This window comes from Mustela lutreola, chromosome 8, assembly GCF_030435805.1.
Source record: "Mustela lutreola isolate mMusLut2 chromosome 8, mMusLut2.pri, whole genome shotgun sequence".
NCBI lineage: Eukaryota > Metazoa > Chordata > Mammalia > Carnivora > Mustelidae > Mustela > Mustela lutreola.
The window spans coordinates 20,945,090-20,972,689 of record NC_081297.1 but is presented as its reverse complement, the minus strand read 5'-3'; the positions used below and the strand labels follow the sequence as shown (position 1 = coordinate 20,972,689).

At 37.6% G+C, this 27,600-nt stretch overlaps 1 protein-coding gene across 1 annotated transcript in view; it reads left to right on the top strand.

Annotated features, from left to right (window-relative positions):
* The window catches only part of PLXDC2 (plexin domain containing 2), a 475,164-nt gene that overhangs the window by 234,723 nt on the left and 212,841 nt on the right, over positions 1–27,600 (top strand). The window contains exon 4 of the mRNA XM_059183993.1: positions 4,394–4,463. Coding sequence (XP_059039976.1) covers positions 4,394–4,463 — 70 coding nt within the window. The remainder of the gene's footprint in view (positions 1–4,393; positions 4,464–27,600) is intronic.

Sequence of the window (27,600 nt, the reverse complement as noted above, 5' to 3'; positions counted from 1 at the left end):
CCTTTCTGGTTGCAGAAGAGTCCCTTGTTGAATGTACAACTTGGGGTCTTTCTTATTTATTTTTTATTACGTACCTAAAGGATGCTTAAGTAATGAGTCTTCTCACACTTAACCAAAATAACTCTCTGCCTTGTACTCTTTCTCTCAGTTGGTGGTACTGCAGTCCACCAGTCACCCAGCTGGAAACTTGTCCTTTTTTTCTAGACTGTCTTCCCTCACTCCCAATTTAAGTGTCCTTTCAGTAATCACAGAGGCCTTCTGCTTTTACTTTCTGCCTGTATGTTGACCCATGGCTTCCATTCTCCTGGCTTAAAGTCTGATCTGGTTAACTTCTTGTTCCTTCACAAGAGTCAGTGTTAGTGCCTTCTGCTCTGGGATCGGTGGCCTCTCTTGGTCCTTACTCTGCCCCTGCCTAGTCCTGCTGTTTATCCCTATGTGATGTCCCCCTGCACAACTTTGTGAACCCTTGAAGGAAGGAATTGGGTGGGACTCACTGACTGTTTTATCCCAGCCCCTGACTTATGGCCTGGTAAATATGAGGTGTTAACTAAGTGATCGTCAACTGGATGAATGAACAAATAAAGTTTTTCTTCAGCTCCCCCCATGCCTGGTTTATATATCACACTGAGACAAAATAATAATCCAGTTATCCATGGGTAATTATATTGAATATATAATCATTCAGCTTCCAAACACATCATGAAATTCTAGGGAAATTTGTTTAGTTTTGTTTTGATATAATTTGGTTGTGTGTGTGTGTGTATGTTTTAAGAAGGAATAATAATAATTTTCAAAAATTTGCCTTTCTGTATGACTTTTCTCATCACTTTGTTTTAATCTCAGTTAATTAGGACCATTGGCTTTGGTGTCCATAAAACCCAGGTTCCAGTTCTAGTTTTCATCTTGGGCTATTTTTAACTACTCTCATGCTGAGTTAGCTTCATTTTGAAACAGTTATTATTTGAATCTTGTGCAACTGCTTTATGTGTATGTGTATATACATAAAGAATGCTAGGTAAGATATACTAAGAAGACATAACCTGAACTACGAGGTCAAAGAGGGACTTTCTGGATGTGATCCTAGCTAGCTCTTGTTGATACTTCTTTATATTCCTTCTGGCTCCCTGAGTTCACCTGAAACCATGGGAGGCAGTTCTAACAAATCAGCCACTTTCCAGCTTAAGTACTGCATTTCTTCTTTCTACCTGAGGGTGCAAGCATGGATAGTCTGGTGGAGGGGAGAGTTAACCTCTATTCAATAGGAGATGGGAGTTGATGGACAAATGTCCCAGCCTCCCGACCTCCAATGAAAAGATTCTGAGGTATGTTTTTCCTGTTGTTGCTCAGAGATTCTCTAAGGAGAGAACTACTATAGCAGTGAGATACCTAATAATGTATCTACCACTGGTTTCTCTTTTCCTTGTCTCACTTTTCCCACTTTCTTTACCAAATGCTTCCTGATCACCTTCCATACAAACTATCTGCCCCTAAGTCTTTATGTCAGTGTTGATATTTAGAGCACCAACCAAACTGAGCCAAGGCTTAAAGAATATGGAAGCCATGACCAACCAAGGTTGAAAGAGTATGACAGTCAGAAGAGACATCATGTAGCAGTATCAGAGCCAAGGCTTAAAGGTGGCAGTTACAGGAACTAAAAGATGTTTTAGAAGACTGGCTGGAACATAAAATGGGAAGGGAAATTTGTGAGGTAGTAGGGGCCAGTTAGTGTTTGGTCTTAGAACTCATGGTCACTATTTTGATATGATTGTAGAGATGGCAGGATCTAGATTGAATGAAGTGGGGGAGTGATATGCTAGACGGTATGGAGAACAGATTCTAGGGGAAATGGAGCCAAGACACTATGAGGAAATTATTAACCACCTACATTTGGGAACTATTACCCACAGAAAAAATGAGTGGATTTCACAAGTATTGAGAAGGTAACGTCTTTCTAAATTTCCATTGCTAAGTTCTTTATCAGAGTCATTGAGGTGGTCATGGTGGTAACTAAGGTAAACTGGTAATTTATACATTAAAACATTTCAGCCATTTTTCTTCATGATCATATAATAGCAAATTTTCTTTCAGAGCCTATTTTCTTCTCAGAAACAGAGTCTTTAACTTATATACTTATGCACCTCCATCTTCTAAAAATATTGAAATATTGAAAGAATATTTCATATTCTTCTGGTTCATCTGTGGTAGTAAATAATAGCATTTGTTAACAATGTATGTTTAAACCCAACTCTTAGTTTGGAAGTGAGGATGCCTATGGATGGTAAATTTTACCAATTTGCTCATCAGTATGAAAATAAATTAAAATGATGAAGAATGATACACCACAGCAAGTGCCTTTATAAAAATTATTTTTGATGTCTTTGTGAGATAAGTGATTTTGCCATTAAACCTTTTATTTGAGGGCAATTAATAACCACTCATTTCAGTTAGCGCAGTGAAAATGGGTTTTATTGTTGCCATTAGTCAGCAAAAATTAAAAATGGTGATAAACCCTTTCTGAAGATGCAACTTTCATTAAAAAGGAGGAAATGAAAAACTAATTGAAAGTTACTGTAAATTTTGTATCATTAATTTCATGCCAAAATAAGTCATTAGAAATCTCTGATGGATATAAAAAAGCAATCATTTGCAAAATTGGAATGAGCAAAATTCAATCTAGGTGTACTTCTCTGTTTTTTTTTTTTTAATTTGTATATTGGGAGAGCTATAATATAGAGACTGTTGAATTTTAACAAAAAAGCCTTTTGCTATATGTAGTTTGTATGTGCTGTGGGGTTCTAAACCAACTAATTAATTCCCCTCAGGATCCTTTTATTTCAGTTGGTCACCTTTGTTATAACTCACTGCTTTTCTTGCTTTTTGTCTAATGATAATATGTCTGGTTCATATCACTTCACTATGAAAAATCTAGGGTTTTTGTTTTGCCTTGTGTTTTGTTTTTATTTTACTATATATACTCTGTGTGTATATTTATTGTATAAATTGTATGTTGAATGTATAAATATGTCTGATATATAAAAAATAATATATAAATATTTGTCAATAATATAAATATATAATATATACATATAATATATAATAATAAATTAAAATACATACAAATAAAATTAAAAGCCTCAATCACCTTTTTAGAAAAGAGAAGGGTAAAATTTATGAGCTTTCTTCTCGAGTCTCTCTAGTTTTCTTCTATGCAATGAAAAGTAGTTCTCTGATAACCAGCATTTTTTTATTCTTCAACTCTGCTTTTGAAAGTGGACATAATATACTAAATCTGGAGAGCTCATCACACCAAAAATAAAAATATCCGCAGGTCTAAATCACAGTGCAAGGTATCTTGTTCCATGAAACTACCTTTCATTATGGGATGTACAGAAAACAAATTGAATGTATAATTACATAAAATACTTGTTTTTGATGTTGTATCCAATGAAACTTGGCAGATAACATGCTCTACTATTTTGGAGAAAACTAATCAAACCATCACCACTTCCTCATATCAGGGAGATCATATGATAGTTGTCTTTCTCTGCTTGACTTATTTCGCTAAGCATGATACGCTCTAGTTCCATCCATGTTGTTGCAAATGGCAAGATTTCATTTCTTTTGATGGCTGCATAGTATTCCATTGTGTATATATACCACATCTTCTTGATCCATTCATCTGTTGATGGACATCTAGGTTCTTTCCATAGTTTGGCTATTGGCTTAAGTGGGTAGAAGAATAAATGAAACAAGATGGGATTGGGAGGGAGACAAACCATAAGTGACTCTTAATCTCACAAAACAAACTGAGGGTTGCCGGGGGGAGGGGGTTGGGGAGAAGGGGGTGGGATTATGGACATTGGGGAGGGTATGTGATTTGGTGAGTGCTGTGAAGTGTGTAAACCTGGTGATTCACAGACCTGGGGATAAAAATATATGTATATAAAAAATATATGTTTATAAAAAATAAAAATAAAAAAAATAAAAAAAAATAAAAAAAAAAAAAAAAACTAATCAAACCAAAAAGAACTGTAAAACTAATTGGTTACCATGAAAACTGAACTGATTCTCAGTGGACAACTAAAAGGCAATAGTGATATTAAGAGAGGTAGCTTAAATTGCAGCAGAAACTTCCAGATTCCTTTTGTAAGCGAAGAACAAACCAACAGACCATCACAGCACAACTTTTTTCCTTCTCACATACTTCGAACACTTAATTACCAGAAAAAAAGAAATCCTTTATTGTCATTTAGGAATCAGGTTCAAATAGCCAACTGCAGTCATAGTGGTGCAAAGTAGAAGCATCATTTTTTTTTTAAGTGGAAGACTTTTCATTTTACATTTACTATTATGCACATTATTGATTTTCTTTTCTGGTTGTTGTTCCTTGCAGAGAGTGAATCTATCTTTCGATTTTCCATTTTATGGCCATTTTCTACGAGAAATCACTGTGGCAACTGGGGGTAAGTGGTTTTCTACCCATTCACTCTAAATAATCTATAGTTTCACTATAGTTATTATTTTTAATTTACTTTACATTTCAATAGGGACACTTATTGGGAAAACTATTGTCTTCTATCACAAAGTCATGGGTATAAATAAAACCTGAGAAAGAGTATAGCTATTGGAAAAACTTTTCAGCAGAAAAAAATGGTAGTTATAATAATTTTCAGCTTAGATTCATCTGTTTTCCTTCTACCTCTTTTCCCCTTCTTTTCCTTCTGCGTTTTAACTCATTTTTGGTAATATGGTAAGATTGTATAAATGGGAAGAGATCTAGAAAAAAAAGGGTGCTTATGGAAGTTGTTACAGTATTTTTCTTTTCTCTTAATGTTAGAATTGATTGACATAAATATATGGACAAACATCACCTCATGTATATTAGCTTCAATTATTTCGGCCCTCCCCCCATGCCTTCAATGCCACTTAGGTTGACTGGCAGCTCATTTGAATCTTAAAAAGAAACATTGAGATTCATTATGTAATCCTTTAGTGTTATTTTTCTGCACAACCTTTGGGAGTTGCTTTAGAGATTAACAATACCCTAGAAAGGCAATTATTGTACTTTATAGTATATCCCAGAAGTCAGGAAAAAATGTAATCCTTAAGTGCTACTAGCAGAAATAAGCAAAAGGCCAGAGAATATCCCTGTATTCTGAGAGAAAAACATAAAAATGGAAGCCTAAGTAAAGATGTAAGTTAAAAGAAATCCAGGCCGAGTGCCCGTGCCTAATTCACCAAAGACCAGAGTCTTTCTCCTGTACTGGGTTTCATGATTGCTCTTTCAAAAGGATAAGAGAGTCCTTTTGATCAGTACTGCCATATTTTAACATAAGACTTAGAGTTATGTAGGAATCAGAATAAGCTTTGTAGCTGGAAATATCAACAAGCAAATAAGAGTTTTTGAGTATCTACTCTGAGCAAAGGTAAATACAGGTACCTCTGTCTTGGGATTACATAGCCTACTGGACTATTAGAGTGAAGCAGAATGTGGCAGTTCCTTAGAAAATAGAAATCGTGAAATATAGGTTTCCAGGGATGACAAAGCTCAGATATCTGTGAACATTCTGTATAGAGAAATGATTGTTTAAGATCTTCCTTGAAGGATGTCTCAGTGTCAAGGGTCGTGTAGAGGAAGAAGAGTAGGTCTCATGGAAGAATATCTTGAGTAATTACACAGAACAAAAAATGGGTAAGGTATATTTCGGATACCAAATAGTTGAGTTTGCGTGAAGCTGAAAGCGGGTTTACAAAAAAAAAAAAAAAAAAATGTCTTATTAAGATGATAAAAATAGATTGGGACAATTTTATATACTGCCTCAAGAGTCAGTTGGAGTCGTTAGTACTTTTTTAAGGTAAGTGATGAGCTTAGGAAACTGAATCCAGACATTTGTGTAACTCCTTCAAGTATAAAAAGACTGTGTTAGTACACATAATTGGAAGAATATTGCAATAGTTTGTGTGACACATATTGAGGGCCTTGGCAATTCTGTGGCTTCAAACAGAGAAATGATGCTGTCAACCAAAATTACAGACTCAAGCAGAAGAGCAGGTTTTAGGGAATGCCAATGGCTTCAGTTCTGAAACTATTAAATTATGTGTAAAGAAAGGACCAAGTATGGGGCACCTGGGTGGCTCAGTTGGTTAAGCATCCAGCTCTTGGTTTCGGCCCAGGTCCTGATCTCAGGCTTGTGAGATCGAGGCCCAGGTCAGGCTCTGCGCTTTGCATGGATGCTGCTTGTTCCTCTCTCTTCCCCTCTGCCCTATCCCCCCCTCAAATAAATAAATAAAAGCTTTTATGCTGAAAATAAATAAATTTAAATTTAAAAAAAAAAAGCTTTTAAAAAAGCACTAAATATAAGCTAATTCACAGAAGGACCGTGTCTTTTTAAGGAAAAGGCTTCCATGCTGGAGATCCATCAGTCACTTATAGTCTTTGCCAGAGACAATTTTTGGTGTTCTAAGGAAAAGGCTTCCATGCTGGAGATAGGACCATGTCTTTTTGAGCCCACTGTGTATTTCTGTGCTAGTATATTGCATGGTACTTAATAGCCATTTAATTAATATGTTGAAGGAATGAGAGAAAAAGAAAAAGGTAAGATTGACATCATGAATTACATCATGCCTACTAGCATCTTGAAAGTATGATAGAAGCATGGTTATTTTATAATATGGACATTAGGCATATTTTCTGACATTTGGGTTACTGGTGTTCGACTGAATTTCAAAAAGTGAATTCTTAATCACATTTGTTCAAAATCTATACACACAGCGGTAAAAATATGGGCACCTTTGATTTTCAGCTTCTCAAGTTACTTTATCCTTAAAAGTCATGTCAGTGATTCAGCCAATATGAACTAAGATTTCCCTTAGCTGAGTTGGTAGGAAAAAAAAAAACAAAAAACCAAACCAATAGCTATATCATCTTTACTGCTTCAAAGTACCACTTTCCTTTGAAACGATCCTCAAAACAAGTGACAAATCTGGTGCCTTGAATGATCTCTGTCTTCTTTGAAGGGAACACTAATGCAAAGAAACTCTTTTTTTCTCTATTTAAAATATGCTAGCCTGGAAGTTGCATATATAAACCCATACCCTATTTAAAGGAGACTCAGCTGAGATAATTTACACACTTAATCTGAGTTCCTTCAAAATGAAACCAGAGATCTCCTGAAAGCTTTCAAATAAATAACTTCTTTGCACTTTTATTATTCATTTATTGAGTCAGTTTTGATTGGAGTCCCTATCATGAGAAAGACACAGTGTGTGATACTTCACCATATGCAAAGGAGAAGTTTGGGGTCCTGCTCCAAAGCTTAGAGTCTAAGAAGAGGACGGGGTATATGACTGAGCATAAGAGGAGGCTCACTGTAGATGCTGCCGAGGCGGAAGGTTGTTCTGGGAGGAGACCATTCTTTTTAGGCCAACCGAGAACAGGTTTGTCATACTGGCCTCGAAGGAAGGTAGAGGTTTAGTAGGCAAAGAGGCAGGTGGAAGCGATGTGGAGAGGAATGGGACTGTCCAGACAAGGGGATGGTGAGCGAAGGGACAGAGCTGAACCTATAGTGAACATATCAGGAAGGCTGACAAAATATATCAGTTTATCCTGAATGGAAGGTTGGAGTTAGAGTCTAGTAGAGAGTAGATGGGAAGAGGGATAGCAAATACCTTGAACATTATAAATTTGCTTGCTAGCCAGCAGTTATCAGGTGTTCTTGAGAGCAGAGCTGGCCTGTGTTGGCAGGGGAGAGCAGGGTAAGGTGGGGGGTTGGGGGCAAGAAGGCAGTCAGCAGCAAGGATCTGGTATCTCCGCAAGGTCCGCCGTGCCTTGGCCAGGGTGGGTGCAGTGAAGAAAGACGGAGGGGGCAGCGCAAGACACAGTGTCGGGTTCTTTCATCATAAGGGCTGTGGAGGTTTCTAGGCAAAAGGATCTGTGAGGACACAGTGAGTAAAGCTAAGAACAGCTCAAATGGGGACTTGTGAATAGAGTTTTGATGGATCTCTTCTGTGACTGACTAGGTGTGAGAGGCAGACGGACCTATCTGACAAATGCTCGACAGATTGAAAAAGTTATTAACTGTGAATGGCTTTGGGAGAAAAGTAGAAACTGTGAGTGAGGTTAAGTCAAGTTGACTGTAGGCCATTCTAAAGAGACCAGGGACTGGGATTTTTAGGTAGGGACACGTGGGTGTCTGTGAAACAGATATGAATATTCTATTGACTGTCAGTTCTCTTCGATTGTGTCGATAGATTCCTCTTGAACTTGATTTTACATTAGATTGGGGGAAAAGAAAGTGAAATGTGAAAGTGGATATTTTCAATCACAATTTGCTTCATTCCTCCCACACCGTTTTCCCATTTCCCAGGCCTCCTTAAAATCCAGCCCCCACACCTCCCCCCTTTCTCTGTTCACATAGACACAAATTTCTTTTTTTTTTTTTAAATATTTTATTTATTTATTTGACAGAGAGAGAGAGAGAGATCACAAGTAGGCTGAATAGCAGGCAGAGAGAGAGGAAGGGAAGCAGGCTCCCCAGTGAACAAAGAGCCCAAGGTGGGGCTCAATCCCAGGACCCTGAGATCATGACCTGAGCCAAAGGTAGATGCTTAATCCACTGAGCCACCCAGGCACTCCTAGACACAAATTTCTTTAAGACTGAAATGACCTTAAAGATGTCTTTGTTACGGGCGCCTGGGTGGCTCAGTGGGTTAAGCCGCTGCCTTCGGCTCAGGTCATGATCTCAGGGTCCTGGGATCGAGTCCCGCATCAGGCTCTCCACTCAGCAGGGAGCCTGCTTCCTCCTCTCTCTCTCTTTGCCTGCCTCTCTGCCTACTTGTAATCTCTGTCTGTCAAATAAATAAATAAAATCTTTAAAAAAAAAAAAAAGATGTCTTTGTTACTGCTAAGACCAGCACCATTTCAAAACAGAAAATAGTTGAAAAACACAGACATCTGCCTAAGTTATTGTGATCCATCTTTATATTTAAATATGTATGTATTTAATTATGAACACACTTAAGTTTATAGTTAAAAATGGAAATAAAAACTAAATATCTGGCCATTTATTTATAAATTATAAGCATGAGTCTTTGTTAAGCATTTTAATTTTCAAAAGCTTCAATCATCCATACAAATAACAAAATGAATTGGAAATACCATCTTATTTTCTGGTTCACTGGTAACAGAATTTGAATGCACTCATTTATCTTTTTACTTAAAAGATACTTCAGAATACAAATATTCCAGACATTAAAAAACTAGTACTCTGTGCATCTCATAAAAACATTTCATTAATGATACCACTAAGCTGTGTTATTTGAATATATATCACACTGCTTTCATTCTCTTGCTTTATCAATACTCTAACTGGTTCTTTTTCATTATTAGGCTGCTTAGGTGATATTTTAAATATTTCAAAAAGTAGATTTAAAAAAAAGTAGATTTAAGTGTAAGGATTCGATTTTTTTTTTTTAAGATTTTATTTATTTATTTGTCAGAGCGAGAGCGAGCATAGGCAGACAGAGTGGAAGGCAGAGTCAGAGGGAGAAGCAGGCTCCCTGCGGAGCAAGGAGCCCAATGTGGGACTCGATCCCAGGACGCTGGGATCATGACCTGAGCCGAAGGCAGCTGCTTAACCAACTGAGCCACCCAGGCGTCCCAGGATTTGATTTTTAATTCTTGTGACCATCACTTGAAATATCTTTTTCATGAGCCCATCCTGGGTACATCATACTAACTACAATAACACAAAATGTGGGGACGGGTAAGTGATGCATTCAAAATCATGGGGAAGAGAAAGGGTGACAATATCCACATTATTCTGGCCCCAGGATTTAAGTATGTAGACAGATGCTGGTTTGTAATTAAAATAGTGTGTGGAATTGCTGGCAGTTGTATGCGAGAATCGGAATCAAAGATGACATAAATTAAAAAGGTAATGATGAACATGTGTTACTCACCTTGATTGTACAAAGGATTTGCCCTCCCTTCCCTTCCACATGAATATCTAATTGGAGGTTTAATGAAAAAAAAAACTGCTTAGAATTTTTTCTGAGGGTACAAAAGCAGTTTTATTCACCCTTCTCTGTTTTCTTTATTCTGTTGTGGTTTTGTTGTTGTTGTTGTTGTTTTTTAATATACTGACATACAGCACTATTTTCATGTAAGGTATTGAATATAAATTGATTTTATTTTATTTGCTACATGATAACTAATGAAATAAAAAATGTTCATTATGGGGCGCCTGGGTGGCTCAGTGGGTTAAAGCCTCTGCCTTCGGCTCAGGTCATGATTCCAGGGTCCTGGGATCGAGCCCCACATCGGGCTCTCTGCTCCATGGGGAGCCTGCTTCCTCCTCTCTCTCTGCCTGCCTCTCTGCTGACTTGTGATCTCTGTCTGTCAAATAAATAAGTAAAATCTTTAAAAAAAATGTTCATTATGTCATCAGTCTTTAAGATATGAAAAGTCAGAGCATGGCATTTAAAACAGACCTGTACCCCTGGGGATACAAATATATGTTTATAAAAAATAAAAAATTTTAAAAAAAATTGCAAAAAAAAAAAAAAAAAAGACAAAAGTAAAATATTTACCTTCCTTCTTTCCCTGCCTCCTACTCCATGCATTCCCCTCCCAAGAAAAAAAATCACCATTACCCTTTGAGCTGTAGTATGTTAAATTCAAATTTAGAGTAATTTCCTGAATTTGGTGTATAGTCATTCACTTTTTTTTTTTTTCACTTTAAGTCCCCAATAAGGGAGGTTAAAAAAAAAAAAAAAACCACAGTGTGTATTATTTTGATTGGGTTTTCTGGATATGTATTAGCAAATCTTCCAGTTCTTCTTTTGTTCTCACTTTCAAGTAGTCATATTTTAATTGTAGTTCCAAATAATATTTCATACTTTTTAGAGGGACTTGATTAATAACAGTTATAACAAACTTCTTCAGAGTGGAAGAGAGTTCATTATTACTTATGATGATTGATTTATAAATACCAAGTCTGTCATCTTTCAAGTGTATAACCTCATGGAACAGAACAGAATGCATCCATTAACTTTCTGAATCTAGTGAAAAAGTGAATGGAGTTATTTTGTCTTTTAATATTATTATTACCATTGTTGTTATTATTAAGAGAAAGCAGAAGTTATGGGTCTCTGGAGATCTGATGCATGAAGGGAAAGTACTAAAGGGATAGATGCTGGACAAAATAAAGCCATCCCATTCGGTTCACTAATTTAAAGTAACAAACAAGATCTCAAGGATTCCTGGACAGAAAGATAAGTTTTGTGATGTCTGCTTTGCTGTATCTAAATGATTCTCTGTGAAGTCCCTCTGAAAACCTGAGACAGTTCATTTGAGCAGTCCTCCTAGATGATTCATTGTTCCCCAGTGTCCAGAATTAAATTCAGCAGATTCACCAACACTGCTACATTTCTTTCCACCATGACTTTATGAACTGCATGTTCTCAAGCCCCTTTGTTTCTTCTGGGTATTGACACATCATATTCCATTAATTGACTCTTTGGGACCGAGGTTAAGTGTGGCTGGAGATTAGAGCAATAGGAGTGGGGCCACCCAGGAAATAGACTCAAGTCATTAGGAATGATCAAGAAAAATCTGAGAGACAGAAATATGGGCAGAACAAAGGAAGAAATTTCTAGAATAGTACCTTCCTTTGCCATGACTGCCACAGAGGAGTCTACCCATCCCTGGTGCTTAGACATTCACCTAGGAACACTTGCCTCTGGAAAGCACCATTTATCCTTTCAGGGATCCAGGCTTTATTTGAAATATTGGCAACAAATATTTTGCTTGCATCCTGTCCTAGTCACTTCATCAATAATTCAGAAAAATAACAATATTGCACAGATGCTCAAATATATCACCCAAATGAAAACAAAGTGTGTCTAGGTAACTAATTAGTAAAGTAGCAATGCACAGCAGGTTCTCCAACGTTGTCTGATCCTGGAAAAGAAGGGGAAAAATACTAAGCACTTGAGGACTGACTTTGGACCCAAGCCAGTTCAGGAATAAATTCAGAGAAGCTCCCTCAATTCCCCCTGAATTTTGGAGAGGTAGTCTGGCATCTAGGTTAAGATAAACATACTGATATTCAAATCAGAATATATAAGTTTATAAGTCAAACTAGTCATAGCTGTTATAATCTTTAGGAAATTACTTTCTATCTGTCTTGCCTCAATTTTCCAGTCTATAAAATAGCATAATAAAAGTACCTAACCCAGAAAGATTTTTGTTCAAGTTTAAGTTAACTAATAATCTGTTATTGTTACCTATTTCATAGAAAATGCTAATTAATAGCATATATTATTATTACTACTCTTTTATATATATACTTTTCCTCTTTTATCCATTTCAAAATACTTCCTTCATAAAGCTGTGCTTGCTTCTTAAAGTAGTTTGTCATGTTTTCTTTGATGTCATTATCCATATCTCAGAGAACATCTAAAGACTTAACTTGTCATTATCTCCATTTTAAAGGCTGACTCATCCATTCAGGAGTGGGAGGTATAAAGGGTCTAGATGACATGGGATGTCCTCTTCATACGCATAGGCATATCTGTCATCTGTAACTGTAGTGCAGATCTTCTCTAAAGACTTCCCAGTACCAACATTCTGTGACTCTGATTATCTCACCAAATGTAACAATTTTGTAACACATGGCAGAAGAATCTTGAAATATTTCTCTAATTGTGGTACGATAGGCTGTAACTGGATAGCAGGCATGATTATCATCAGCAGGCCACACATATCATGCTCCCTACTCTACCCTTTGTGTGATAAGAACTTTGAGGACAAGTCATCAAAGCATCAGGTTAGTTATGGCTAACTGATGGACATACCCCCCAGCAGCATCTAGATGGCCTTTTATGGATTTGAGAGTCACTTAATTGCTAATAACCAACTTGAAAATGTACTAAACACCCAACCACAAATGCAAAATTAAGTATTTCTCTAGTTAAATTTATGTGTGATGGTTAGCCTTTGAATAAGGAGACAGATTTTCTTATGGATAACCATTATTTCAATGCTCACCATTATTTTCAGTTTCTTTTCTTAATTCTTAATACTTCACAGAAAACTAGTAGGTGTACTATGAAAACAGCTCAAAATGATGTTCTCATTTCAACTGATACAGCTCTGAGGCTTAAACATAGCATTAAAAAATAATAATTCTAAATGTTTTGTTGGCTGTTTCTAATGGGGTTATGGTAGATTAAGATTACATTGTTGGTCTGACTAGCTGAGGGGCTACAGAGATATTTGTTTGGATTATTGTTCAAATGAGAGGTTTCTGCTGAAGGCAAAGAAGATTTAAAAAACACTTTTTAACTGGTTTATTATCATTTTCCACAGCTACTTTAAAAAGCAAGCATCATTTTAGTTAATAATTTGCAGAGAAAATCATAGCACTTTTAGATTACTCTAGAAAAATAGGAAATAAGGAGAAATTGGAACAACTAGATTTTGAAAAAAAAAATAAAAGGATTATGTAACTGTTAAAGAGTAAAAGCTCTTTAACATTTTTTAATTATGGCAAATATAAATAGGGTAAGATTTACCATTTATGGGTTGGCCATGAAGTTTTAGTCATTAAGTCAGCTCTGACTTTTTTTTCTCCTGTTTTTTTTTTTTTTTTTTTTTTCCCCCTTTGAGGTAGTAATTCTCTGAGTTATCAGTTTCCTCCACAATGCATTGAAAACACAGCTACCCCCAAAACTTTACACCGGTGCACTCCTATAAGCAGTGTTCTCTATTCTCTCTTTTTACCTTTCCAGTTCTCAATAATTAGAGATTATTTTGGAGAATTTTTTTAAAGCTACTTTTTTTAGCACTAGATAAAATCGAATAAAACTGATTATACAATTTGGAAATTATTGAGTATTCCTAACTTATATACAGTTTAAAAACAATAAGACTTAATGAGGGGCGCCTCTGTGACTCAATCATTAAGCATCTGCCTTCAGGTCAGGATCCTGGGGTCCTGGGATCTGAGCCCCACAGTGGGCTCCCTGTTCAGCAGGAAGTCTGCTTCTCCCTCTCACACTCCTACTGTTTATGTTCCTTCTGTCATTGTATCTGTGTCAAAAAAGTTTAAAAAAATCTTTAAAAAAAAAAAAAGACTTATGAAATGTTACGTAACTAAGAATTAAAGTTTAAGGTGGTGTGTTAACATGGAAAGAGTGCTCATGATGATGATTAAGATATAAAATTGCAATTACGTACAATAGTATTTATTTTAAAATACCATGCAAATAAAATGGAAGGAGAAACAATGCTGGTCATTTTGTAATGGTGATTATTTTTCTGTTTCTGAGTTTCCAAATGTTAAGTTGAAAATAAGGTCATATTTCAATCCTTATATTTATTATTATAAAAAGTAAATAGGAATCTGACTTCTTTTCAATGCAGATGGCTACTGGTTTATTTTAACACCATTTATTTTTTGTCTTTATCCCACTGATACACAATGCTATTGCTAAAGTCTTTTAATTTTCATAGAATTTGAAATATATTATGTGGGTTAACTTGATTTCTTCTCTCATAAATATAAAATACACTAGAAATATAAAATACCCTAGAAGAAAACTAGAGAGAATTCCTTTGCAATCCTGAATTGGGACTGTTTTACTAAAAATAATACAAAACCCTGGGGTTCATCGTGGCTCAGTCAGTTAAGCATCTGTCTCTTGGTTTTGGCTCAGGTCATGATCTCAGGGCGGTGAAATGAAGCCCCACACTGGGCTCCATTCCCAGTGCGGAGTCAGCTTGAGATTCTTATCTCCTCCCTCCCCCTCTTCCTCTACTCCTGCCCCTCTGCTCCTTCCCCCCACTCACATCAGCCCTCTCTCTCTCGCTTACCCTCTCCCAAAAATAATAATAATAATACAAAACCCAGAAACCATAAAAGAAAATATTGATAAAACTGTGTATATCAAAATTTGGTTCTATTAAAAAGTCATGACATTCAAACATCAAAAGTTAAGAAAAAGGAAGTAAAAACCAAGAAAAGTATTTACCACACACATGAGCTATTTTCCTTAATATATAAGCGAGCTATTTTCCTTAATATATAAGGAGTTATTGTAAGAGAAAGATAAATATGGCAACCAAGCAATGAGCAAGTGGCAAAGGCGATTTATTAAAAAGGAAATTACAGGAACTTCTGATCTCAGCTCCCCATTACAAAGACCTTAGATGTTGTCATTCTCAGTCCAACAATAGGAAAAAGTTACCTAAGCTGAAAATCAGTAACTTTTGTGGGACCCATCAGAGAGCTGAGCTTATAAGACAAACCACCCTCCCTAGAATCTGGAAAGACAGGTGTATCCAAAGAGACGTAATAGGTGTCTGATTACGTGGAGCAGAGGCCACTGGCACCACAAATTGGTAGTAACATTTAAATGGTAATTTCAAGAGTTGGAGTGTGGATAAACCTAAGAAACTCCTGGCTTCTCTGGTCTTAGTGGGGGCCCTTAAGCTTTTATGGGCTTGACTTCCACAAGCCCTGTCAGATTCTCAGAGTAAAGATCTGAAAAGGGTCCCCTCATGGCTCTGCTGGGAGAGAGGAAGAGTAATCACTGTGAAATACATATAGAACTTTCTCCAAAACAAAGGCCTAATCTGTGGGAAAGGACTTTTTTTTTTTTCCCCTACACCTTAGCCTAGCTAGAAGATGCTTTTGTATTTCCTCTAGAGCTACCTCTAGAGCTACCAGGGGAAAATAACAATAACAATAGATGCTGAACTGAAGTCAGGGCTTCCAGGAAATAGACTGAAAATGTTACAGCCAGGGTGGGGGTGGGGGATACTACTCCAAATGGAAACACCTTTGAAGTTCACAGCCCAAGAACATGGGTCCATTAAAAACTAACAAACTTCTAAAATGGAAATTTGAAGGGAAAAAGTACGGGGAAAAAATCAAACATCCAAGAACTATGGGACAATAATAGAAAATGTAACATAAACATAACAGGACTATCAAAGGAAAAGAAAGAGTAGAGAAGAAATATGTGAAATAATAGTGGTGAAGAACTTTCTAAAATCACAAACAGTCATCAAACCTGGAACTCACCAAAAGCCAACCAAGAACACAAAGTAACGCTCCTAGGCATATATTTTTTTAAACTGGAGGAAAAATTAATAAATAGATAAATGAATGAATAAATTAATAAGCAAGCAAGCAAAGAGAAAAGGCTTAAAAGAAAACCACACCTGACTTCCACACACCCAACCAGTACCTCTCAAAACTGACAAGGTCTTCAAAAGCAAAGGAAAGTCTGAGAAACTGTCACAACCCAAAGGAGCCTAAGGAGACATAACGACAAAATATAATGTGGTATTTTGGGACCTGGAACAGAAAAAGGACATTATGTAAAGCCTAAGAAAATCAGTATGTTTACCTAATAACTTTGGTGGTAATTATGTATCACTGTTTAATTAATTTTGACAAAGATTCTATACTGTTAGATGTTAATGGTATGGGAAACAGGGTGTCCAGGATATTGAAAGGCTCTGTATTACCTTTGCAACTTTTCTTTAAATCAAAACCTGTTTTAAAATAAAAAATATTTTTAAAAGGGAAAATTTTAAAAATGGCTATTAAACATGTAATAATATGTCATCTCACTGCTAATAAGAGAAAACAAATTAAAACTATATATTATTAATTATATATAAATATTAATTATAATATTATATTATAAATATTATAATATTTATAATTAACTATAAATATTAAGTATATATTATATTATTATAAATTAAAACTATATATTATTTCCACTCATGTGGTTTGAAAAGATTTTAGAAGAGCAAGTTGGGGAAATCAAAAAGGTTTTTTTAGGATATGGAGAAAAAGGTACTCTCAAGCATTACTGGTGTTATTGTCTATTAAAATATAAAATGTGTAACAGTCACTGCCATTTCTAGTTCTAAAAATGGGTCATCTGGGTGCACTAGATGGGTCATCTAGGTAAACTAATGTATAAGGATGTCTGCTGCTAAAGACTGGAAAAATAATCTGAGCATCTGCCAATGAGGATGTTCAGGTTAGGGACAGGTGAACTAAAGGTTTGTGTACCCATGGGATGGAGTACCCTGGAGTCTTTGAACAGAATGAGATCATTCTCCATGACTTAGTGAAAGAAGCAAGGTGCAGAACAGTGTCACAGAATAAATGTATGTGTATGCATATGTATATTTACAGGCATGTATTTCTGCATCATAAACTATTGCTGAAATGATCTGGAAGAATGTATATATGCTTTCAAGTGCATAGAAAAATCGAGAAGGACATACAAGAAACTATTAATAGTATTTAACCTTAAAGAGGAGAATTGGTGGATTGCTGGAGACCAGGAATACAAAGGGGATATAATTTTCACAATCATTTTGCATTTCAGGTCATTACTATGTGCATGTATTACCCTTTCAAACACCATTAATATTTAAAATTCTTACTGGTGTAAGAATTGATCAGGAATAAATTGCTCAATACATGTATTTCTTTTCATTCAATATAATCCTATATATTTATCAAACAAAATGAATATGTTAAGAGTATGAGGAATTTGAGAGGCAGGGCGGGAGGTTGTGTGGGGTAGGGAGGGAACAAATGAAACAAGATGGGATCTGAAGGGAGACAAACCATAAGAGACTCTTAATCTCACAAAACAAACTGAGGGTTGCTGGGGGAAGAGGGTTGGGAGAAGGGGGGTGGGGTTATGGACATTGGGGAGGGCATGTACTATGGTGAGTGCTGTGAAATGTGTAAGCCCGATGACTCACAGACCTGTACTCCTGGGGCAAATAATACATTGTATGTTAATAATAATAATAAAAAAGTATAAGGTATAAAGCTTTTTTCATTACTTTTATTTCACAGTTTCTTATGTTTTAGAGTTATAGATAGTGGCAAGTGTTTATAAAATTGCCAATTTAAGAATATTTGCTTAAATTGTTTGCTGAAGGATTTATCAATACCCTCTTAAAACATAGAAACCACAACTCTCTTGATATCTCTGATGTTCCTGAGAGTAAACCTGAGTTAATATCAAATTATGGAATATGGCAGGAAAAGGAGGGTTGAAAAGAATTTTAGTGATTTTCGGTTTAAATGCTATAGTAAGGGATGCCTGCGTGGCTCAGTTGGTTAAGCGGCTGCCTTTGGCTCAGGTCATGATCCCAGCAGCCTGGAATCAAGTCCCACATCTGGCTCCTTGCTCAGCAGGGAGCCTGCTTCCCCTCTGCCTCTGCCTGCCTCTCTCTCTGCTTGTGCTCACTCTCTCTGACAAAGAAATAAATAAAAAATCTTTTAAAAAATAATAAATAAATAAATAAATGTTATAGACTAATAGATATCTCTGTCTAATTAATGAACAACACATTTTTATGTTATTAGCAACTGCTTAGTTAACACTATAATGATTGCAAACTGAAAACAAATTCCAGGATATTTTCTGAGGAGAAATAAGAAAATGTGACTAGTTTGTATCTGTTGTAAGAAGCCTTGCAGTTTTAGAAGCAGTAAGCACTGGGGTTCTGGGAACAGACCAACAAGGAAGGGCAAGAGAATTAGAAATGAGTAAGGCCAGAACTGGTGGAGTTCCTCTTTCAGTGGCCTTGGGATATTTTTATTTCAGGATTTGTTATGGACTGAACATCTGTGGCCCCCAAAATTCATATGCTGAAGCTCTAACCCCCAGTGTTATTCGGTGTGGAGACGGATCTCTAGGAATGTAATTAAGGTTAAATGAGGTCATCATGGAAGGCCCTGGTCCAATGGGATTAATGACCTTGTATGAAGAGACACCAGAGGGGTCATTCTCTCCCTGGGCACATTCAGAGGAAAGACCATGTGAGGACTTTGTGAGAAGGCAGCTGCCTACAAGCCAGGAAAAAAAGCCCTTAGTAGAAACCAAAACTGGCTGGAACCTTGATCTTGGTCTTTCTAGCCTTTCCAGAACTATGAGAACATTAATTCCTGTTGTATAAGCCACTTAGTGTATGGTATTTTTTTATGGTGTTTTTTTATGGAGCCAACTAATACAGATGTCCAAAGGGCTTAGTAACTTTTGTCTTCAAACTCGGCAGGAGTCAACTCCAGAATACAGATTTTCTGGAACATTGTGACATTTAAGTTCTCAGCAATGTCCTAATTCTTCGGAACCTGTCTTTTAGCCAAACTATAAGAATCAGGAGCCAGTCTCCTCCAAGAAGCAGAAGCTTGTCTGGATTTCAGGACTGGCTACATCAGGGTGGTAGAATGAGAAGGGAGAGTGATAGGTGCAGGCAGCTAAAGCAGAGAGTTATTCTGCTTCACCGGGGCACTGTGGGAGGTGGGCAGATGGCGGTGAAGGCATAAGGTCAGGGACTGGTGCAGGCCAGAAGGGATGAATTCCAGACCCCACAGTGGCTCAGAAAGGAAGACACAAAGGACAGCAGACTGCTGTTGGCTGCTTTCAGTAGATATTCTTCTGCACAGAAGAAACACTGGCCTGATGGGACAGCTGGCAAATACCTCAATCTAGTATGTGGTAGAAGGAAGAGTTCCAGGACTAGCTACTGAAGGTACTAAGGAGAAGCGGTGATAGAAGTAAGGAATTTCATTTCTCCTGTCTCTGTACAAGTATCTCTGTTGGGAAATGTGTGGCTTTTCAAATATTGTCCAAGTGGCTTCCTCATTTCAGTGCATTCCTTGGCCAAGAAATAATGTATCTGTTCTATGTCCACACAGAGTATTTATTTTTTATTTTTTATAAACATATATTTTTTATATACATATATTTTTATCCCCAGGTCTGTGAATCACACAGAGTATTTAAATCACTTGCCTTTTCCTAGACACAATAGATGGCACACTTTTCTGGTCACAGACGAGAGCACACGCTGCTTGCTCCTCAAGCGATGATGGGGTGTTTGTACAACGGTTGGGCCTCCAGTGTTTCCCCCACAGCTTGGCACCCTTAATACCAGGCTCTCACCGACTGGGGGTGGCTGGGAAGCTGCTATTCACTTCTGTTTTACAAAAGCATAATTTCATAAACTGAACAGCAGCCCTGTTTTTTTCACCATTTCATGCTTGGCAGCTGGCCACCACTAAACTGATAAAACGTTAGAATGAGTAACAGACTGCCTGTGAATTACCTGGAGGTTCCTTATAAATGTGGGTTTCTGGGCCCTGCACCAGACCTGCTCCCATGGGCTGATGTCAATGTTCTGTGTAGGGGGGCGAAGTGTTAGCCACCTGGTTAGATGGGGGATGAGCCTGGGAAAGGGTCTTTAAGCTGAGATGGCAAAGCAGGTACACCATTTTTGCATAGATTCTGTTTCATTTAATAAAAAGAGCAACATTTTCTAACATTTCGCTTTTCAAAATGCATGCACGTTTTACATTTTAAGTAATTTTCATTTTACTGGGGAGACAAGACCAACCTGATATGGATGGTGGAGACTAAAACCCTCATCCCCAGCCACCTCTAGGCACCTACATTCCCTACTGGATCCACTTTATGGAAGCAAGACCCAGAAATCTGAGTTTCATCAACTCTCCTGGTGAGTCTCATGTTTATTATGCTTGCTAAGGGGACAAAACACATTTTAAGAAACACAGTGCCTTTATGTAACTCACATCTGGTCAGTGGAGACTCTAGTAAAAATGAACTTATAAAAATCTTTCCATTTTCACCATAGAGAAAGCAATTAGAGGTTTTAGGCATAAATTCAACTACAGCTGCCTATAAACTGTAAGAGGAAAAAAAAGTCACTACTCATCCCTAGATAGCGGATCTAATTACTTTCTTGTAATAGTTTGACAGGGCAAGATTTAGACTACAGAGCACAGGCTTGCCCTTCCAAGGTTCAATGTCACCTCTGTTTTGTGTCTGTCCTCCAGAGTTTCTCACTGGGGACATGTACTTGTTCTTCCGTCTTTGTGGTCTGGCAGTATGCAGAGATAGTTAGTGCCTGATGTCTTTCATTAACTCTTACCCCAAATCTGTGCTCTACAGTATAATAGGATGTATTCCCACCTACGCACTCTTATTTTTTTAAGTTATTTTCTTTAGGAAATAAGGGATTTCTGCATAGTCTCCTCAGCATTTCCCCAAAGCAAAGCAAGGAATAGATCAGCAGAACCCTCTCAGCAAGGTTCAAATGCAAAATTTTGGGTTTTGTAGCATTGTAACATTGTAGTCTGATGCTTCGTAGGTAAGGTCTCAGAAAGGGGATAGCAGAGAAGACTATTTTGTCCCGTTCGAGGATTGGATTCAGTGAGACCGTATCTGTTACAACCACCTTATTCAAATAACTCATTCTGAAAGTGAACAACGTTTGTAGTACCTCCTTGAAAAATCGAGTTTGCAGCCCACCATAGCCGTAGGCAGAGAAGGGATGTAAATGCCAGGCTGAGTAACAGCTCGGCCGCTTCCACTTGGCTTATATTAAAAGCAATGGCTTTTTTAACATTCAGGTGTTCTCTGTGAGAGCCTTTTGTACCCTGAGTGTAAGGCAAAAGGACATATGAAAAGACAAACTTTTCTTCTAAATTTTAAAGGATAATGAATAAATGCAAAATGAAGAAGGAATTTTGTGAGTCCCAGTTTTGGAAGGGCAGAAATAAGAACAACAACGGAAAGTGTTGAAAATATCATTATCGGGGTTGTGATTTTCTGACATACCAATCTGTTCCTGGTTGTTAGTCATATGTGCAAGGCCCATGGTTTCCACTGGGACTCAAATGTGCTTCCTTTGGACCTACGCTCTTCGGGTTAGCATGAACCCCAGCATTCTGTCTGGGAACCACCTTTTAGATTTGTAAATTCTACCCCAACCCGCATGCTTAGACTTGAAGAAGATGCCTTCATGTGTGCTGTTCAGCTTGAAGATACTGAGAACCTACCTATAACTCAGAGAATAGTTAAGAAAATTTATTAACACAACACGAAAATGTTTGGTTTGCTAAATCATGTTTAAAAATTTTGCCACTTTGTCCATTTCCATGTAGTAAAGTACAATCCATCATTTTCATTCCTTTTGCCTTAATCAGAGGCTTCAAGCCAATAAATATCTACATTTTCCAGTGAGATATTTGTTTGCTGAGCCACATATGTAAAACCTTGAATGACCATCACAGAGACTTTCTAACCATAAGTGATTGTTCTTCCTCCAATAGATGCAGTTTAAGTGTCTAGACCTTGATATTTGGCAGTTGGACACACTATGCCTGATAAAGAGCCCCTTGGTAGCAATGAGAAAGTAATTTCTTAACCTAATGAAGTAGTTCATTTAAAACTCAGAGCAACATATCTGCAGTTTACTTTAAAACAAAAATAAGTAGTTTACATCTAGAAGCAGTATTTCTGTTAATGCATTGTGCCTTTCATAGCCTGTGTTTATTTCATTAGGATGTTTTTGTTAATGATTTCTCTACTACCTCTGACATATCCTGAACCAGTGGGGTTTTTTAAAAGATATATTTATTTATTTTGGAGGGATAGGCAGAGGGAGAGAGAGAATCTCAAGCAGACGCCCCGTTTGAGCATGGAACCTGATGTGGGGCTCGATCTCACCACCCTAAGTTCATGACCTGAGCCAAAATCAAGAGAGGATGCTTAACCGACTGAATTACCAGGACCCCCCTGAACCGGTGTTTTAATCAAGGATATATTGGTTATGGCATTTGGTCACACCACCCTTCTTGTATCTTACCTAAATGCTAATGAAGTACATTTTAGCCTGTGCAGAATGAAATAAATGGAATATATAAATCCCCGTAGTATAGGCTATGTAAATCATTATTGCTTTTTTATTATTTTCAAAAATATGATCTAAACAGTAATGGGTCAAAGAGTGAAAATCTGAATACTTCATAGCACTAAGGACCTAGGCGGTCTGGAAGAGTTTCAAATCTCCTTTAACTCTGTTTCTGACAAGTGGTCCCTAAGTGTAGATTAAGGATTTCTCCTTTTGCTGCACTTTCTGAGCCAATGCTTACTTTATATGGCTGCAATGAAGGAGCTAAATGTTTCCAATATGTACTAAATTCATTTTCAGTGAAAAATCCCAAGACAAATGAGAATTTATAGCCTTGCATTTAACAAGAAAGTGAAATTATGGGTGAATGAGATCTTTTTCTGGGTTGAAAAGAATTATTGAGGTTCAGCGTTTTAGTGAAACTATTGTTAGTACTAGGTTTTTTGTTTTTTTTTTTCCTACTTCCTCAGCCTCTAGTTCCCTTGTAAATAGCAAGGAATAGTGCTGGACATTATTGATGAAACAGCCTAAAATGTGTGATCTCTGTCCTCAAGAGAGGTAGAGATATACCATTTATCTGTATAGGTATATACTATGGGATACGTCAGGTGGATGGGTTCATGTGTGCCACCTGTAGACCTCAGAATATATTGGTGAATGGTAGAGTAGAGTAAGCTCTGTAGAGTAATATGGCCTCACTTCAAGTACTGCCTCTGCAATTAATAGTTTTTTGCCCTCTTTTGCTAGTTTTCTTGTCTGTAAACTGGTTATTTCAGTAGCATCTAAAATGCAAATGATCATGAGAATTAAAAATATTATGATACATACAAAATGCATTGAACAGTCCTTAGCAAATACTAATTCAATAAAATGTAGCTGCTTTTTACATTTGCTAAGGGATGTATCTATTCCACAATTTAGAAATATTACTATCATGTATAATTTCACCCCCAAATTGTATTTGACCTTGTCTGGGAAACAGAGGTTCTAGGATGCTGGGACACAAGCTGTAATCACTACTAGTTGTAGCACTCAGTCCAGCATGTTCTGTCCACAGTGTGTGATTCAGTTCGTGCTCCAATAAAACCATAAATAACACACCTTCAAAAACCTCTCACAAATAGTGAAAAGAGGAAATGTTAAATTAGCTATATTCTAGGATCAGCTGCTAAATTTGCACACACGCACACATACACACATCACACACTGTAGAGATACAATGAAAGCCCAGGCTTTAAAACAACAAAGAGTTTCTGCTATTTGTGTCATGAATGAATTGGTGGAAGAAGTAGCATTGGGTTTGGTTCAGGAAGGAAACGTAAGATTTGGTTAAGCTGGAAAGCTGGGAGAATCAGTTGCAGAAAGAGGAAGTACAAATGCAAGTCAACTGTTTACAACATGCATGGAGGGTGGTGAGTCGTCCAGTGACTTGTGCGTGAGACACACGAAGTTAAGGTCAAGAAGACAGGTTAGAGACATTACATAGAAAAGTCTTTGGTATTAGGAAAAATAAAATAAGATAAAAACAGAGAGACTCTTAACTCTAGGGAACAAACTGAGGCTACTGGAGGGGAGGTTGGTGGGGTGATGGAGTAAATGGGCAATGGACATTAACAGGGGCACTTGATGTGACGAGCACTGGGTGTTATATGCAACTGATGAATCACTAGTTTACCTTGTGAAAGATGGATGGAAAACTGGGTCTTGGTCTTCATTTCCATGGTCTGGTTAAAACACAATGCAACCTAAATTGGGCCAAGACAGAAAACCGGAAACAAAGAGACTGAGAGAAGGGGATAGTAGATTGTCAGAACTGTCACACTTAAAAGTTAATTGAGAGTGAAAGAGAGCCCAGAAGAGAACAGCAGTTAACTGATAGAAGAATAACAGGATAAATAGCACTCGGATGTATTCTGTGTCCTGAGAGAATGTGTCCCACCTTTATGGTTAATGGCCTCCACCTTGTCTTGGCAAGGATGAAAGTGAGCATTGGGGGCCATATCCATTGCTCTTCTTCTTCTTTTTTTTTTTTTTTCCTTTTATTCCCAATATCTTTTTGCATTTGGGTAAAGAAGCATTTCCATTTGCCGTTCCTTTGACTTGCACACCCTGGTAAACCATGAGATTTGCATTGCTTGGGCACAGCTGAGCATTAGGGAAGTTGGCTCACCGCAGATGAAGCCAAGCCCTCACCACTGGGTAGACCAGCTGACCTAAGTGCCGGGTGCCCGGTGCCCACAGACATAAATGGTGGTTCCTTTCCCAGGCTTATACCACATTTTTTTTGGACCACAGAAGAAAAATTAAATAGTAAACAGGAAAAAAATGTCTAAGTTTATCTGGGTATCAGGTTATTACTTAATATTCTGGTATGATTTCTATGAAATCAAGTCACAAGAGCTGTTTTCCACAGGAAATAAAGCAAAATACAAAACTGACATCATCAGGTTCACTGATAAAAACGACGGAGGGTTTAGGAAGCCATAAAATCCAAGCAAGAAAAGGCCCCGGTAATGAGCAGAATGAATAAAGGAGATGAAAGGGAAAATATGGAGGAAGATAGACTCTGCAGCTCCTCTCTTTCCATGCCCTAGAAACAATCAAGTGCATGTATTTCCCCTTGTCTTGCCATCTGCATACATTCTTCTCACTGATTCACCCTCTTTTACTTTATGTTATAGAAATGAATTATCTAAACAATAATTAATGTCTTAATAGGGTTATCCACCAGTCAGGTAAACACGAAATTAGAGAGGGTCCTGAAATTCTGGAGCTGTGGAGATTTTCTTGAATAAGTTTGAATATTATATAAATATTATATACGTGTTACATATCAAAAACTTACTGATATAAACTGTCATTACTTTGCTATTTTATTGGAAACCCCAGAAAAAATTCCATCATAGCAGGTAAAAATTTAGCACATGTTAATAGTTGAAAAAGCATATCTTTAAATGATATTTGAAGTATCAGGAGTATGGTATTCCATTTGTACAATCGCTTTTTTTTTTAAGATTTTATTTATTTATTTGACAGACAGAGATCACAAGTAGGCAGAGAGGCAGGCAGAGAGAGAGAGGGAAGCAGGCTCCCTGCTGAGCAGAGAGCCCGATGTGGGGCTCGATCTCAGGACCCTGGGATCATGACCTGAGCTGAAGGGAAGCTTTAACCCACTGAGCCACCCAAGTGCCCCTGTACAATTTCTAATATGAAGAATTTTTTCCTAGGATAGTCAATCAAATGTTTAATGAATAGAACTTTAAACCTGGTATCCTGAGGCCATAGGTAATAAATCATTTTGCTACCTGTGTTGTAGTCAAGATGAATGCATCCTTGTGAACTTCATCTCTGCCAACTCCTCTATGTTTTACAAAGTCAATGTGCAGATACATCCAGCCCAGAAGTTTTGGGGGCTTCTACTGATGCACATATCCATCAGTGTTCTGAGCATCTCTGTGTTGAGTCCTCACCGAAACCTTAAAGGGAATACTGAATTCAACACCCTGCACCCCATCCTTACCCTCAGAGCACGCTTCCACCTGTGTTCTTTCCTCTGTGAACTAAATACCGCCTACTGCTTTGTCCTGCTGTCTTTCTTGACCCCTCTTCTCACTAACTCTTATTATGTCTAATGATTACCAAGGCTTGGACAATTGTCCTTTTTAATCTTTCTCCAGTGCAACAATGTTTCCACATATTTTCTGTCTTCATGTCTTCATCTCTCCCCTCCCTCCCACACTGAGTTTCAGCCATTCTTAAATACCTCTGGGCTCCAATAACCTGAGCCCCTTGTCTCAGATCCTGTTACATGGTTCTCCTTCTCCAGTTCCTTACCTGCATTTTCCCTACTGGTCCTTCAGGTCTCAGCTTGATGGACTTCTTCATAGAAGCCATCCCTGACTCCCAAGACTGAGATGTGTATTCCTCCGCTATACCCTCCATACCTTGTCCTTGCCTCCTGTTGTGGAGCATTTAGTCCTCTGAACTGCCTGCCTTCTCCTCCACTCACCCCCAGGCCTCTGAGGGCATGGCTGGCAGCCCAGCATCTAGCCAGTAACTGTCATAGTAAAGACTGTTAAGAAATATTTGCATATTGGGGCGCCTGGGTGGCTCAGTGGGTTAAAGCCTCTGCCTTCGGCTCAGGTCATGATCCCGGTGTCCTGGGATGGAGCCCCGCATCAGGCTCTCTGCTCAGTGGGGAGCCTGCTTCCTCCTTTCTCTTTCTGCCTGCCTCTCTGCCTACTTGTGATCTGTCAAGTAAATAAATAAAATCTTTAAAAAAAAAAAAAAGAAAAAGAAATATTTGCATAAATTAGTGTTATAGCTCCAACCACAATATTACACAAATATTGACTAAGCACAAAAAAAAATCTATTATATTCTAGAGAATTTAACACAGAGATAATTTAATGAATGTTTTCTTTGAATAGGTGTCTTTTCAGATTGTAGTTCTGTAATACACTATAGAATGTAATGTATGTAATTGAAGGGCAGTGCTTTCAGCTTTAAAAGTAAGCCTCAAATTGATCCCACGATAAAAAAAAATCAAAACATGTTTACTTTATTTTTTAAAGACTTTTGTTTTATTTATTTGCCAGAGAGAGAGAGAGAGCGCGCGCACAAACGGGGGAGAGGCAGGGAGAGAAAGAAGCAGACTCCCTGCTGAGATGGGAGCCGGGTGTGGAACTCGGTCCCAGGACCCTGGAATCTTGATCCCATGACCTGAGCTGAAGGCAGACAACCTAACAGACTGAGCCGCCCAGGTGTCCCAAAACATGTTTACTTTAAGCTATATCCAAAAGTCATTTTTTCAGAATCTGTAATAGTTC